General features: G+C 45.6%; 1 protein-coding gene across 1 annotated transcript in view; it reads left to right on the plus strand.

Moving 5' to 3' along the window:
* Positions 1 to 17054, plus strand: part of SLC4A5 (solute carrier family 4 member 5) — a 126141-nt gene that overhangs the window by 41011 nt on the left and 68076 nt on the right. The window contains exons 6-8 of the mRNA XM_084615364.1: positions 7579 to 7739; positions 11474 to 11629; positions 14191 to 14286. Of these exons, the coding sequence (XP_084471490.1) occupies positions 7579 to 7739; positions 11474 to 11629; positions 14191 to 14286 (413 nt within the window). The remainder of the gene's footprint in view (positions 1 to 7578; positions 7740 to 11473; positions 11630 to 14190; positions 14287 to 17054) is intronic.

Below are 17054 nucleotides of genomic sequence, written 5' to 3' on the forward strand. Positions count from 1 at the left end.
TTCAAAATAGTCCCTAACCACCTCTTTCTCCACAGAGGGCTGGCCATCTCTTCCCCATGTTGTGATGCCCAGCGCAGCAGTCTGGGAGCTGACCTTGTTCGTGAAGACAGAGGCAAAAAAAGCATTGAGTACATTAGCTTTTTCCACATCCTCTGTCACTAGGTTGCCTCCCTCATTCAGTAAGGGGCCCACACTTTCCTTGGCTTTCTTCTTGTTGCCAACATACCTGAAGAAACCCTTCTTGTTCTTCTTGACATCTCTCGCTAGCTGCAGCTCCAGGTGCGATTTGGCCCTCCTGATTTCATTCCTACATGCCCGAGCAATATTTTTATACTCTTCCCTGGTCATATGTCCAACCTTCCACTTCTTGTAAGCTTCTTTTTTATGTTTAAGATCCTCAAGGATTTCACCGTTAAGCCAAGCTGGTCGCCTGCCATATTTACTATTCTTTTGACACATCGGGATGGTTTGTCCCTGTAACCTCAACAGGGATTCCTTGAAATACAGCCAGCTCTCCTGGACTCCTTTCCCCTTCATGTTAGTCCCCCAGGGGATCCTACCCATCCGTTCCCTGAGGGAGTCGAAGTCTGCTTTCCTGAAGTCCAGGGTCCGTATCCTGCTGCTTACCTTTCTTCCCTGTGTCAGGATCCTGAACTCAACCAACTCATGGTCACTGCCTCCCAGATTCCCATCCACTTTTGCTTCCCCTACTAATTCTTCCCGGTTTGTGAGAAGCAGGTCAAGAAAAGCTCCCCCCCTAGTTGGCTCCTCTAGCACTTGCACCAGGAAATTGTCCCCTACGCTTTCCAAAAACTTCCTGGATTGTCTATGCACCGCTGTATTGCTCTCCCAGCAGATATCAGGAAAATTAAAGTACCCATGAGAACCAGGGGTAATTAAGCATTGGAACAATTTACCAAGAGTTGTGGATTTTCCATCAGTGGCCATTTTTAAATCAAGATTAGATGTTTTTCTAAAAGCTCTGGTCTACGAATTATTTTGGGGAACTTCCATGGCGTGAGTTAGGCAGGAAGTCAGACTAGATGATCACAATGGTCTGTTCTGATCTTGGAATCTATTAATGTAGGTCATCGTCCCTATCTTAAAAGGTGAAGCTTGTTTCACTAATGTTTAGCAAGCTGTATGAAATCTTTGGATGAAAGGTACTTAGAAGCACAAAGTGTTTTCATCACTATTAGGCTGATTCTGCAATGACTAAGTCCATCAACTTCCTTTATTTTCAGTGGGAACTGGTGTCACTTAGAACGTGGCCCAGCCTGGCAGGATCCAGCCCTGTCCCATCAGCGAGGATCCAAAGAAACTGCATGTGTGTGAGGCATTAGACATTGTTGAGCCTGTTTGGACAACTGATTTAGTTAACTTTTAGTCTGTTTTTGGAAGCAAGCGATTTCCCAAAGCATCTAAGTGAGCTGGCACACAAGTCCCCCTGACTTTCAATGAGACTTGTTCTCCTAACTCACTTGAATAATTTGGAAAATCCCTCCCTAGGGTGGTATTTCATTTTCCTTTGGTCTTCCTGTCTGCACACTAAATTGGCTCTATATGGGTATGTCTACACTGCACACTAAGCCAGGACTCTAATTCAGGTTTGAGCCCAAGCTCCCATCCCCACCTCCTCCCTGCTTCCATCTACACCCAGATCAGTCTGACTCAAGTCATCAGGCACTCAGGCCCTAGAATCTTACTAAGGGGGGGGTGGGTCAGAGCCCAAGTCCCACTGTGACTTGGATCCAGTCACTGTGCAGTGTGGACACAGGTCAAGCCACAGACCCAAGTCAGAAGGTCTGTGTCGTGCAGTATGGATGTGTTAGCATGACTGTGAGACCCGGATCCAGCAATTGTAAACCCATGCTTACAATGCAGTGTGGATGCCCCATCATGGGCAGTGTAGACATATCCTAAGTGTTTGGGTTGTTGGCAGAAGCATAATCGCACGGAGCTACAACCCCAGGGCTGGTAGGTGTCTGCTGAATGTGGTTTAACCCTTTGGAGACTGGGCATATGTAATCTACATCCTAAGCATTCGTTTTCTTGCCAGCCTGGATTAAAACACCAGCATTCTACAGGTTAATGTTTCTAATAGATGATATTATTTTTGGTCACTGCTAAGGGAGCCATTTAACTATTTTCCCCAAAGGGTTTTATTCCTTTCTATGATGAACCCTTATTCTGTGGGGCTAGGTGTGTGCCAGAATTTAATGCTCTCCGAGATGCAGGTTACAGAAGGAGTTTGATGGATCTCTGTCCAGACCCTTGAGGCGGCAGGTGTGTTTAACTGGCCTAAAAGTCATCAGCACAATTGACACTAATCAGCCCTCTCGCCAGGAGCCTCAGTAGTGAGGCCAAGGAGTGAATAGGCCATGGAGACTGGACTCCCTCTCACCCAGTCGGAGTGGGTTCAGGTGCATTAGCGAGAGAGTGTGGGGAGAAGGTTACAGTGCTACTGGCTGGTCTGTACCCACTCTGGAGATAGAGGGCTTCAGTCTCCAGGGGCAGCCCAGGACTTCACGCGAGCCTTTCCACTGCAGGTTTAAAAGCTGCCGAATTGCAGGCTCTGTTTCCTCTCTCCTTGGGTCAGGAATTCACAGCCTCTTTAGCTGCGGGGAGCCAGCTCCTTCGCTGCGTGAGCACTACCTGCAAATAAAACCTTGGCAAGCCTAAACAGGAAACTTCATCTTCAGAGCCAAGCAGCCATCAAGACAGTGTGGGCTTGGCTCCGGGAGTCTAACATGGGGCGAAAGCTGACTGCGCAAAAAGGCCAAGGGTGAGGCATTGCATGCTAGATTGCCACGCCTGGGATAACGATGCTTGTAAATTACACTTGCTGTGGTGACGGTGTCTAGTCTGTTTAAGGTTGCCAACTTTCTAATCTCAGCAAACCGAACGCTCTAGCTCCACCCCTCCCTGAGGTCCCGCCCCTCGCTCACTACATTCCTCCTCCCTTGGTGGCTCACTCTCCCCCACCCTCACTCCCTTTCACTGGGCTGGGGGAGGGGGTTGGGGTGTGGGAGGAGGTGAGGTCTCTAACGGGGGGTGTGGGCTCTGGGGTGGGGCTAAGGCTGAGGAGTTCAGGGTGCGGGAGGGGGCTCCAGGCTGGGGCAGGTAGTTGGGGTGCGGAAGGGGGTGAGGGCTACAGCTGGGGGTGTGGGCTCTGGGGTGGGGCTGGGGATGAGGGGTTTGAGCTCCAGGTTGGGGGGTGGGGCCAAGAGATTCGGAATGTGGGAGGGGGCTGCGGGTTGAGGCAGGGGTTTAAGGTGTGTGGGGGGGGGGATGAGGGCTCTGGCTTGGGACCAGCATTCTGGTCGAAAACTGGACACCTGGTCACACTAAGTCTGTTCAGATTATAAACTGTTTGGGGCAGGGACTACCTTCAGGGTGTGTTTGTACAGCACCTAGCGCAATGGGCCCCTGACCTCACTTGGGGCCTCTAGGTGCAACTGTCACACAAATGATAAAACATAATAGGCCAAAGGTAGCAGGAACTCATGCTTCAGTGCAGGGGTCAGGAAGGAATTTTTCTCATAGAAGATTAGGGTTGGAAGAGCCCTCAGTAGGTCATCGAGTCCAGCCCCCTGCTCAAAGCAGGACCAACCCCAACTAAATCATCCCAGCCAGGGCTTTGTCAAGCTGGGCCTTAAAAACCTCTAAGGATGGGGTGGTGGAATCTCACTCATCTCCGTGAGTACTGCAGCTTGTAAAGGGGCATTAGGGGGTGTCTTCTTCCTTTGAAGCAGTAGTGAGCAGATCGTCATCTGGTGTAAATTCTCACAGAACCATAGGCAGGATACTGGACTGTGTGTTGCGGGGGGGGTGAAGGCACAAGCCTTTTAACTTTGTGATCTGAAGTGAAATCCTGCCTCCGCTCACAAGCGACAATAAATTTGAGCTGCTCACGCTATCATGTGGCTGCGAGGGGAGGGGACAGTGGGGGAGGGGCCGGGGGCTAGCCTCCCTGGCCAGAAGCTCAAGGGCCGGGCAGGACGGTTCCGCGGTCCAAATGTGGCCTGCGGGCCATAGTTTGCCCACCTCTGCTATAGTGTGAAAGACACAGGACAGTGATACGTTGTAAATAGTACAGGAGAGCTAAAGCTGACCTATGGTGAGGGTTTATTAACGAATATCTGTAAAGAGTTTTGAGATCAATGGGTGAAAGGAGCTACATTGTGGTAGGAAGAAAAATGTAACAAACCAGGACTTTTTCCTTCCTGAATAATGAATCTCACATTGATGCTCTTTAAAATATTCCTTGAATTTCTCCTAAATAAAGCTCTGCAGTATCTCCTGACTCGGTTCCAGTATAGCGCCCTCCCAGCTTTATGTATTTATTTAAAATACTATTCACTGATTGCCTTTCTCTAGTTTTAACAAGCATCATTTTGTGTTCATGTATCATTTTTCATTCAAAGATCTCCAAGTGCCTTCCAAAGGTGAGTAGCTATTATGGTTGCCCTCTGACAGGAGGGGAACCTGAGGCACCAGAGAGTTTAAGGGCCAGTTTTTTTTTTCTTTTTAGGGTTGCTTCAGATTGCTCAGCCCGACTTGAGCCCGATTATCAGAGATGTTACACTCCCGCAGCTCTCAGTCTTGGGTGCGCAGCACTTCCTAATGCAGGCCCTGTTGTGTGTCAGGTTTGGCACAGAAAACTGAGGCCTCCAGAGGCCATTTGTGGCTTGCCCAGATCACACATTAAGTCCATGTTCGAGCTGAGACTAGAAACCGCATGTGCTCTAACCAATACATTACACTGTCTCCTTCTCTGGCTGCATTAATGGCCTTTTGTTTGTCAATCAGCCTTCACAGTCCATCATACTACAATAGTAGTACAGGACAATAGCCACCATATTTCTTCAAACACTTTGTGCAAAATCTGGGTGAGGTAACAGTAGCCTGTTGCCTTGCCCTGAATCAGACTTACAGCACCCAGAATCTGTTTCCTTTCTTTGCCGCTAAATGGGCGAATGCTGCTTTACTCTGTTAACCAGGAGGAATCCTGGGTGTCATCCCCCTCAACCTCCCGGCTTCAAGAGCAATGAATCCCAGAATCCTAAATGAGCAGCAAAGCTGCAGTGGGAAAGAATATCTAAATAGTTCTCCCGCTGGGAAAAAAGCATTGAAGTGTGTCAATCTGCCTCCCCTCTGCCTCCCCTCTGCCTCCCCTCTGCATTTACCTGGATTAGTTTGGATCTCTAATCCAGGTAAATGCCAACCTAAAGGGGAGGAGGAACCACCAGGTATGTATGTCCCTGACCATAGCCTGGATAATCCACAGCTGTTTGCAGTATTTGCAGGCAGAATTAGCATATGCTCTGTTGCTAATTTTTTTTTTTTTAAAAGCCCCTGTTGTCCTCTGTTCTTTCCCTCTGTCCCCACTGCAGTGACATGAGCTAAAATCCAAGTTGTACCAGTTAAAAGCTGCCAGGTTAAGCCCTAGACTGACTAATCCATGAGAATTCGTGGAGTTGGGTCTCTGCAAACCTGATTTAAAGGAACAGCAGCTTTATTTCCAAAATAAATACAGGCGCGTTGCCGAGAATTACTTGTGCTTAATTGGAGCACGAGTCATATTCTCAGGGAGCCTGCAGAAATCTGCTCTCATTCATTTATTTGTGTTCCTCTTCATGGTGAATGTTAAGAAGCTGATGCAGAACATTAAAAGCAGAAGAGTTTTGTTTTTGTTTTTTAAAAGGGAGAGAGCGTTGTCTAGTGATTGGAGCAGGAAGCCCGGACTCTGGAGTTCCTTTCTCAGGTCTAGTAGAAGAGCATGGTCTAATAGTTGGAGAAGGGTCTGGAAGTCAAGACTTCTATGGTCTGTTCCCAGATCTCGGAAGGGATTGTGGGTCTAGAGGTTGGAGCAGTGGACGGGGAGGGAGAGCTCCTAAGTTCTTTTCTGCCACTGAGAGTGACGTCAGGTTAGCTCAGCATCCCAGTTTAGTCACTGAAAAATGGTCTAATCGCCCCAATAGAGTTAATTAACAAATGTCTCAAAAGCGCTTTAATCACCTTGAATGGTGGAGGTGTGTTATAAATGCTACATAACCGGGCATGAAACTGCTTAGTCAGCATGCTGCATCCTCTCATTTGCCATTTCACATTTTCCTGATGCTGAAATCCTTCACACACATAACGCAGCCAAAATGTAATTAACCCATCCCTGAAATGAATAGAGCAGGTCAAGGTTTTGGGAACTCTGATCACTATCAAGCTGATTAAATGAATTTTCCAGTGTCCTACCGCGACAGATGTACCAGGCCTTTTTTGCCCCCAATGCAGCATCACCACCCTAACACGCTCCACCCAAAGGAAAACCGTTGGCTGGGAAAGAGGGGCAATGAGTTAGAACTCAGAACACTGCCATTCAGGTTCTGGTACCTGCCGAACCAACAAGACTTGGTCCTCCAGGGGCTAGAAGAGGAGTGGGAGGAGTTATTAGCCAATCAGGACCCACCAGGCGATATAAGAAGGCTTGCTTGCTTCTTTGTAGGGGGCAGTGCTGGATGAAGCTGGGAGAGGAGGGGAGCTCCCCAAGCCCTAACCCAGAACTCCAGGCCCTCAGAACCTAACCATCTAACTGCACCTTCAGCTGAAGGGGTCCAATAAACTAGTGGTTTTGTCTTGAAGTTTAAGGGCTCAGGTGACCAATTTTGGGGGTTGAACATTAATTGTTAAAGGATGAGCAAAGAGCTCATCAGACACCTTGCTCCAGGCACACTGGGACACCGTCCTTTTAGTATTTGTTCGCTGTATGCATAAGCACATTATTAGTTCATAGATGCACATGGCACTTCACCAATAAAATGCTTTCCCTGCCTTGAAGACTTTACAATCAATTTTTTTTCATAGCAACATAAGTATTATGTTGAGAGAGAAAGAGGAGGGGGGAGGGCCTGATCCCAGCAGTGAGATTTACCAACCCAGCAGGTTCTGTTCCTCTTTCAGATGATGTGACTTTAGGCAAATAACTTAACCTCTCTGCCTCCACTTCCTCATCTGTAGTATGCAGACATACATTACAGAGATGGTCCGAGGGTGAATTGGTGAAAGCTCGTAAAGCGCTTGGCAGATGGAAAGTGCTATCTATGTTCATGTGAAGCATTACCTCCCTTTAATAAAAAAGGTCATTTAAAACCATGTGTGAATTGGACTCATGAAAGGAGTGCTTCATATAACATAGCGCTGATAAAGCTCTTGTAAGATTCCTCTAGCTATGAAGCTTTGCCAATGCACCACCACCCTGACCTAGGACTCTTCTAGATATCCCAGCCCTGAACCATGCTCTGCCAATGCCTCTCAGTCCTCAGCTGTTCCAGCCCAGGGCTCCTCCAGGCACCTCCGCTCTTACTCATCCAGATTATTGCTGATAAATATATCTAACTGTAAAATGCACAAAGGCTGTACAGCAGCTGCCCTGTGATAGATCTATTCTGTTCAAGTTCTTACATTGTACCCATCACCTTGGTACCTGATCACCTGATTGGTGCACATTTTGGACAGATGTGCAATTTACAGCCATGCATTTGTACCCTGTACCGATCACACCTGTGGCTTTTGTTGTTTCAGGTGGATAAAGTTCGAAGAAAAGGTGGAAGAAGGAGGGGAGAGATGGAGCAAACCTCATGTGTCAACGTTATCTTTGCACAGCCTGTTTGAACTACGCACGTGTCTACAGACAGGGACGGTGCTACTAGACTTAGACGGCTACTCCCTACCACAGATCATCGGTATTAACCTCTCAATACAAACAGCGGTGGGGTTTTCTTGAGGTGGTTTCATTGGTACTCTAGCTTGACCTAGAACTAGAGGAATGTGTCACTCATGGTGGAAGGGAGGGTTAATGGCACATCAAACGGCGCACAATGTAACTGACCATATCGAGCCTGATTCTCCACTTGTGTAGTCATTCACTTGCGTAAATAGTAAGATAGTGTAATGTAAATAATAAGACAATGTGGGCAAGTGGCTACGGTGATGGACAATAAATTTATTCTGTGTGAGAGGATGTTAGACCACTAGGGTAGGCTTGGGGAGAGTGGAGTTCAGTTCCCTGATCTGCCACAGTCTTCCTGTGTGGCCCTGGGCACTCAGTTAGGCCCAGATTTGTAATGATACGCACTCAGCATTGCAACACCAAACTGATTTAGGAGCCCTTGTCTCATTTTCAAAAGGGATTAGGAGCCAATATCCAAATTATGTAGGCTCCTAAGTGCCTAAATCCCTTTTGAAAATGAGGTTCCTACATCAATTAAGTATTGCAATGCTTAGCGCAGCAATGCCTGAATTCTGTTTAAAAATCGGGGGCCTTAGTCTCTCGGGGCCTCAGTTCCTCATCTGGAAAGTAGGGATAACAGTGCTGCCCCCTCCCACCCCACAGAGGTGTTGAGGCTAAACACGTTAAAGTTTGTGAAGTGGATAAGCCCCGATCCTCAAAGGTACTGAGCTCTCCTGACTTTTATTGAAACCAATGGGAGTTAAATCCCTAAACACCTTCGAGCATCTGGGGGCCAGATACGTACCTAAAGTCGATTATGCACTGTAACTGTAAATCACTACTGCTCTGACATGCTTGCATTTGACTCCCACTTTTCTGTGTTTACACATTTACACCTTTGCAGTCAGGTGCAGTGAGATTCTTTAATACATATCACTCCACTGCAATCCATCCAATATGACATTAGGCAATGAAAGGATGAGGAGGAGGAGGTTGTTGCTAGATTAGTTTCTGTTACCTGGTGGGTCTTACGCAGTGTAACTGTAGCCATGTCAGTCCCCAAATATTAGATAGGATCTCACCGCACCCACCTTGTCTCTCTGGTGGGTCTTATGCTTACGGCTCAAAAAACCCCACACTTGTGTGTCGAGGAAGCTCTGACTAGTGGTTGGAGCTGGGACTCCTGGGTTCTATTCTGAGACCTGTAGGTGTTAGTCAGGCTCTAGTTAATGTTTGTAAAGCATCCTGAGATTATATAAACCTGATAGGTGAAGAAAAGCTGAAAAGAGCGGATGCAGTATTACGTCAAAACTAACAGTGCCTTATGCTGGGTTTCACTTTTTTCATTTTTATTGATGAATGTTAATTTCATTATGCCTTACGTAATATAAGCCAGAGAGAATGTAACCGTTGTCAAGCAGGTTATGTGGTACAGTTGAGAAATGAAAACAAAATTGATTTCTAATCTCTGTGCATCCATTTACTTATTTATTTTTCTCCTTTGATTATATATAGTTACGTACAAACGTCATTACATATAAATACACTAAAAGTTTTTAAAAACCTGACCTGTGAGGAAAGGTTAAAACAACTGGTCCTGTTTAGTCTTGGGAAAAGAAGGCAAGTGGGGAACCAGATAAATCTTCAAATATGTTCATGGCAGCTATAAAGAGGACAGTGATCAGTTGTTCTCCATGTCCACTGAAGTTAGGACATGAAATAATGGGCTTAATCTGCAACAAGAGAAATTTAGGTTAGACATTAGGAAAAACTTTCTAACTCTAGTTAAACTCTGGAATAGGCTTCCAAGAGAGGTTGTGGAATCCCCATCACAGAAGTTTTGAAGAACAGGTTGGACAAACACCCATCAAGGATGGTCTAGGTTTACTTGGTCCTACCTCAGCACAAGTGGCTGGACTTGATGACTTCTCAGTCGTTTCTGTGATTCTGTATACAGCAAGTGACTCATGAACTCAGCGGATTTGCTCTTCAAGTTAATGAGAGAAAGCTCAATACATTTAGAACTCGAGAGCTTCCTTTTTATTGTCCCTTTTCAGAGTATAACTACACTTTTTAAAAGGCAGTGTAGTAGTCAGCCTTTCAAAGTAACAACCCACTGCATATGTTAAAATGTTGGCTCAAATTGCTGCACTGTTACATGCTTAGTGAGGAGCTCGGTAGAGGTTTGCCATTCTTATTTATTCATTAATCATCTCTGTTTGTTTGTTTGTTTGTTTGATTTATTATCTCTGGTATGATGTGCCTTTTATGTACTTTTTAATTTAACTTTGTGGGCCTGATTCTAATGTGCCATAATAAGCAACTCTGTAGAAATCAATGGAATTTACACTGGGGTAAAGAGAGGACAGCAGAATTAATTTACAGTATCAGAAGAGCTCACTCTCAGTACATATAAAGGCTGGTCTACCCACAGACCTGCACTGAAATAACAAAAGGAGAGAGTCCAAACTGATTTAGTTATTTCTGTGCAAGTCTGCATATAGATGAAGACCTAAGGCAGCTAAATCAGCATCACCAACCCATTCAAATTAGCTTGGCATAGTAACTGCTTCGAAGGGGTGTGTGTGTGTGTATAATATGCACTGCATGCTGGGATGGGTTTTTATCATATAAAAACATCATAGTCCCTTCTGTGAATCGCTGCTGATCTCACTGATGCCCAGATATTGTGGTGATGATGAGCATCTCGGAGAGAGCATATTGCTTGTTTTGACAGTTTAGAGCCAAATCATGTAGCTTTGATTCTTCCCAATGGTGGGAGTTTTCCCTGCCCAAGAAGAACTGCAGGAGTTGGCCTGTTAGGCAGCACGGGCTTGATTCTTCACTACTGTGCTCCTTGTGTGCCATCATTTCACACCTGTGCAAAGTTAATGCAACATCCTGACATATCTGAATGGCTGCATTTTACACAGATACCACACGGGTGTAAATGATGAAAGAAGGTACAGGACAAACAGGGATTGGGCACTACACCTTTAAGAAAAGGAAAGTAATATGGCCCTGGTTCAACACTCCATTCTACAGGCAAAACCCCAGGGGAAGCAAGGATATTAACTGGGATTTTTTTCTGAGTAAAGAATGAGCGTGAACTTGTCTATTATGATCTGAACCCACCATATAGCCTCTACAGACCATCATGTATGATGAGACTTCCTACGATGTCATGGAGCCAATCTGTGACTGCTAGCAGCAAATATCTCCAGTAGCTGGAGATGGGATGCTACATGGGGAGGGCTCTGAGTTACTGCAGAGAATTCCTTCCCAGGTGTCTGGCTGGTGGGTCTCGCCAACATGTCTAACTGATTGTCATATTTGGGGTCAGGAAGGAATTTTCCCCTGCATCAGATTGACAGACTCTGTGGGGGTGGGGGGGTGGTTTGTCTTCCTCTGCAGCATGGAGCATGGGTCACTTGCAGGTTTAAACTAGTGTAAATGGAGGATTCTCTGTAATTTGACATATTTAAATTATGATTTGAGGACGTCAGTCACTCAGCCAGAGGTGAGGGGTCCGTTACAGGAGTGGGGGGTCAGGTTGTGTGGCCTGCGATGTGCAGGAGGTCAGACTAGATGATCATGATGGTCCCTCATGACCTTAAAGTCTGAGTTTTTGGCATATGATGCAGTTTTAGGGTTTGCAAGGAGGAGCTTTTTTTTTTTTTTTGCAACAGAACTTTTCATGCCGCAGCCCAGCAAGTCACGCGTGCACTTCCAATGTCCTTCTTTCAGATGATGTTATTGAAAAGCAGATAGAGGATGGTCTGCTCAGGCCGGAGCTGAGAGAGAAAATCAGTTACGTGCTCCTGAGGAAACATCGCCACCAGACCAAGAAGCCGATCCACCGATCCTTGGCAGACATTGGCAAATCGGTCTCATCCACCACAAGTGAGTTCACAAGATTCAGTTCACACATGGCTGTATCCCAAGGTCCTTATTCCTTTTTGTTTGAACCCAGTCTGTTTTGTGATTTCCTGTTTTTAGCCCTTTTAAAGGGGGATTTCTCTGTTTCCAGTCTAGGATATTAACTTGGGTTCAAATGGGAGGCACTTTGGAATCTTGGCTGTAATGACCTTAAGTTGTCCACTCTCTAGACTAACCTAAAGGGCAAACTTAAGGTTTTGCTTCTGCACATCAGATGTAATCTCTGATAGCCTGCTGTCCCGGCATGCATACTTCCATTGACTTCAGCGAGGCATCCATGCCTCTAGGGAGAGCAGTGTAGCAGAACTGAGATTCACCCAACAGCTCAGAGCAGAACTTTGCTCATACTTTAGTGATTTCTAGCCTTGGTGGTTTTGGCTGTGGTTATTACTCCTCATCGATGTTTACACTGTGGGTCTTTTTCCATTAAGGAGAAATAAGTCTTTGGAATGAATATTCACAACATATAGGAAAATACAGGGGCAGATTGTTTACCCAAAAAGGAAGTTTTGCCGTTCACTTCAGTGGGTGCTGCGTTGGGCCCATTATTAAATTGCAGGGAAGATTGTTATTGCTGTTGTTCTGGCTGCTATTCTTCTTGTTGCTTCAAGCCTATATCAGTCGTAAGTAGAGCTGGTCAAAAAAAAATTTTGACAGAACAGTTTTCCATTGAAAAATGCCATTTAATCTAAATGTTTCATGGGAACGCGTCAATTTCAACAACATTTTCAATGGGAAAAACTAAAAATGCTTTATTTTGACAATGTCAAAAACATTTTGAATCAAAGTTCAGTTTTGTTTTGACTTTTATAGTCTATTAAAATATAGTTTTTAATATATTGTGTGTAGATTATTATGTGTATGTTATAGTTAACAGTTAATGTAATGTAAAAGGCCAAATGGTTTTTGATACTAGCAAGATTTTTTGAAATGCTCATTTTGAGGACATTTTGGGGATTTTTCAGAATGTTGGGATTTCCTGCAAAATGCAGATTCCAGTTCCTGACCAGCTCTAGTGAGGAGTTTTCTATCACAAGACAAGATCCCGCCCTGGCAGCGGCATTGAATTAACATTGGGGAGGTGCTAGGTTTCCGTAAATGCTTGCAATGCAGCTCTATCCTGAACAGTGTCTGTGTTGAAAATGGCCCCTTCTTAATCAAAAGATCTATTCTCTGGGTCTCATGCTGATCTCATTTACACCAGTGTAAATCAGGAGTGGCTCCAGTAAAGTGAATGGATTACACCCACCATGTAAGCACGAGCAAAATCAGGCCTTTTTGTGTGTATTCCCAGCACTGGCAGGTTGCCCAAGGACATTGCTTGCTTGCTCTCCCGAGATGGTTAACAGGTGTAATTGCTACAAGGTACCACACAGCACTTCCTATGCAAGCCTACTGCATTTCTGAGGTAAAAAGGATTACAGAGAAATCATATTAAAAACAATAAAGGAACTTGGACGCTTGCTAATAAGCTTACCAAGCATCACCCGCACCCACTCAGGGATGCTGGCAAGAGTTGTCCTTCAACCCCCAACGCACGGGGATTCCTTTGTGGTCACAAGTTCAGCACAGCTTCAGCTCAGAACAAGCTCCCAGGTTTGTGTGTCCTCAGGAGGCTCAGTCCTTTCAACCCTACCCTAGGGATTGGGGCCCTCCATGGGTTGGGGGTCCAGACCATCCACTGAATCATGCAGAAGGCTGTTTATCCAAACCCCTTTTTTGTCTCTTGGTCCCTGCTGGAGACTCCAGTTTGAATTCATATAAGCCAGGGGGTGGCTTTAAAGGGTTGATAACAGAGTAAGTTATTAGCATCCCCCCCTTCCCTACTAGAGAAAGTACATACAGTGCCACAATAACACACCATTTTTAATACAGTGTGCCCTGAAGGTATTAGTTCTAATTCGATGAGGTTTAATTTAATTTAATGAAGTTTATCTTAATTTCAGAACAGTTCTTCAGGATAATACAGAATATTATCAGTCTGTCACACACCATGCCAAGTTCCATTGTCTTGCTCAGTTTCTTGCCTCAATTATAACCACGGTATCTGAGCATGAGGGCCAGTTGTAAGTAGTAGAGCTTGTATTCACACTGTGTGATGTTCATCCTTGTGCAGAGAGGGCCTGTGCACCAGTCAAATGCCACTTCAGGCCTCAAAATAGGGCTTAAATGGGACTAAGGTAGTGGCATAAGCCTTGCATTGGCCCTCTGCACAGCAAGGAAAATATTAAAAATACTCTGTCAGAAGTAAAGCCGTTCCTTCCTAACAGAAAAATTACTTGGCCTGAGCCAAAAGTGGAAAATGCTGCTGAATTCATTGCCAAACTTGCAGAATATCAAGAGGTGTGTGAAATCTATCCAAGTTAAGCACTGGACAATTAATTTTCACCCATTGCCACCCAAGTTTCAATACCTGAAAATGACAAGCTGTATTCATTGATGGTCACACGTGATCCAAGCTGGCAGCATTTGCTGACAGCCTTATTGTGTACATGTATGTGATCTAAATGCTCTCTCCCTCTCAGATCGTAGTCCTGTCCGGAGCCCAGCAGCAGGGGCCAGCTTCCACCGCTCCACCGAAGATCTTAGAATGAGACAGAACGCAAATTATGGACGTTTACGTAAGTTGAACAACAGCTACTTACTTGTTCAGTGAGGTAGCAGTGTCTACCAGAACAAACACCTGGTTGAGAGTCTGTAATCCTGAGTTCGAATCCTGGTTATTTCTCTGATTTACATTTGGCAAAGCACATAATCTCTTTGGGCATCGGTTGTAAACAACTATTTCCTAGAGTGAGAAAGCAAGAATGGTCTACTTGAAAATCACTTTTCCATCTGCAAATGTTGCTCGAAGTAAACTCTAAAATTACTGTGATTGAAAGAGCTTAGAGAAAGATGGATGCCACTTTATCCCATGGTGATTGTAGTTACAGTGCACTTATGTTGCAATTGCAGCATAGTTACACTGTGGCTACGGTTTTCAATTACAAGTAATTCAGATAACCGGAAGGGGAACTGCATTACAGACTCCCTTATGGTTACACCTCTGGGTGTTCATTTTATTGCATTGCTTTTTGGAGCCCAGGTGTGTTTACCTACATTTCAATTACACTGCAGTTATCCTGAGCCTTGTAGTTCTCCTTCCATTTTTATGCATTGGTGGCAATTCTAGGTATCAAAAAGCATAGCTCCAGTGTATTGCCAGGTAGAACTTATTGCAAAGTGTCAGCTGAAAATTAAAGGTTTTTAAAATTACAAATAATTGCTTTGCAACAAGCCCTGTGCAAGGAGCATAGTTACACTGCTTCAGGATCCATGTTGTGACTTCATCACAGACTGTGACAGCTGGATAGTTGGTACAGATAACTTCCCCCTCTGTACCTTACAACTCCTTATCCCGCCGCGTAGGGGTGCAGAACAAGTGACAATCTCACCCTGAGATGAATATCTGGGGAGGGGGGGAATGTTTGCGTTTTTCAGCCTGCTCCGATGACTATAGTGGGTGTCATTCATGTTGAAATCGAATTAAACCGAGGCGAAGCCTGAAGGGCTGGATTCACAAAGGCACTTAGGAGTGGTGATGCTGAGCATCGCCAGACCTAATATGTAGGCACCTAGAAAATCACTGTGAATCACAAAACCTGAGTTTGGTGGCCAGGCTCCCTGTACAGTTATTGGGGAGAGGCAGGTGCCTCAGAGTGGGGTTCACAAAAGCCAGCACGCTGGAGGCCAGGTGCCAGTTAAGCTAGCCAATGGGAGATGCCAAGGATGCAAGAAGCCAGGGTGCAGGGTGGGCAGGGGAAGGTGGCTCATCAACAGCAGGGAGACTGGGGGTCTCATTTCCCAGGCGAGTGCTGCAGCCACTAGGCTACCGAGTCATTCTCGTCCTTGCACTCTCTGGCCCAATTACTCTTAATTATTTATTCACAGTGGAACCATTTTAATGGGAGAGACTGAGGCAGCCCCACACCAGAATATCTCATAGCTCAGTGGTTAGGACACTCCCCTGAGAGGTGACCGCTCCCACTTCAAGTGGAGGGGGGACTTGAACCAGAGGTCTGCCACATCCCAAGTGAGCAGCCTCACCACGGGGCTAAGACACAAGGGGAGAGGCTCTCCTCCCCTGTTTTGTGTGAGCTCGGTAGTTGTATTCAGGGCTCGCCTCCCAGGTAGGGGCCCACAGGTGATTTAGGCGGAGGAACACCTCTTCCGCTGGTTCGTTCATTGCGCTGAGGCTCAGGTGTCCAGATGCCTAGTGTGAGGCTGCAGACGTCAGATACACAGGCACCTAGGGAACTTTTCCTGCAAACATTTAGCTACCTACCGGGCAGCTGAACAGGGCTTTTGTGAATCCCAGGGGCAGGGGGATGATTGTGAGATTAAGGTGCCTAAAGTGGCCGTTCGGTGCCTAAATTCTTGTGTGAATCTCGCCCCAAGTGTTTGTCATGGCTGGGGTGTTGGCCGACACACTGGGGGTGGAATCAGGGACCTCCAAATACAACAGCATGAGCTGCTACAGGATCCCTTTCTGGTGGCTGTATCAGCTCCTATCCTCTGTGGATCACTGTAGCGGGGGACTTGATACTCACATTCACCAGTGGGTTATGCTTAGTCGGGGAAAGCGTTGTTGAGAGGGGTGAGAAATGAGTAAAAACAGAGTAAGGACCTTAGAATTTGGCCATTGATTGCCCCACAACCCTCCGGCAGATGAATACTCCTGTTATGGATGATGGTGGAGTGACACATGAGATATAAAGCTTTGAAGAGAATCGCAAGACGATAGAACAAGAAAACAATCAAAATGCATAGAATAATGGTCATAATTTTTTTAAACTGCTTCAGCCCTGGTCTACATTTAAAATTTAGATCGACCTAGCTGTGTCATGCTCGAGTGTGAAAAATTCACACCGCTGTGTGCATAGCTAGGTTGACCTAACCCCTGATTCTTCCATCAACCTAGCTACCACCACTTGAGGAGGTGGATTAACTACATGGATGGTGAAAACGCTTCTGTTGATGTAGGAAGCATCCTCGCTACAGCAGTACTGCAGTAGACATGCCCTCTTGCTCCCATTAGCAATCCCACCATCTTAAAAATGGCAGCTTCAATGAATTGGAGAATTTCATCTGGAAGCTAGCGACCAGCTCTAGAACTTGCTTAGCTCTGAGCTGGTTCTTCTAGTCTGTCTAAGCTGTTCTGTTCAAGCAGTAGGATTTGATTAATGATTTTTTTTTTTAATCATTTGGTTCCAAGATCATAATAGGAAGTAATTAAAGGGAGCCTGTCAACTTTAAGCTCACACTTGATATTACTGTAGCTTCTATGTGCTTCATCTGAGATCAGGGCAGCATTGTGCTAGGTGCTGTGTATATATACATAGTAAAAGAC

Source organism: Lepidochelys olivacea (assembly GCF_965140295.1).
Source record: "Lepidochelys olivacea isolate rLepOli2 genome assembly, chromosome: 26".
Taxonomy (NCBI): Eukaryota; Metazoa; Chordata; order Testudines; family Cheloniidae; genus Lepidochelys; species Lepidochelys olivacea.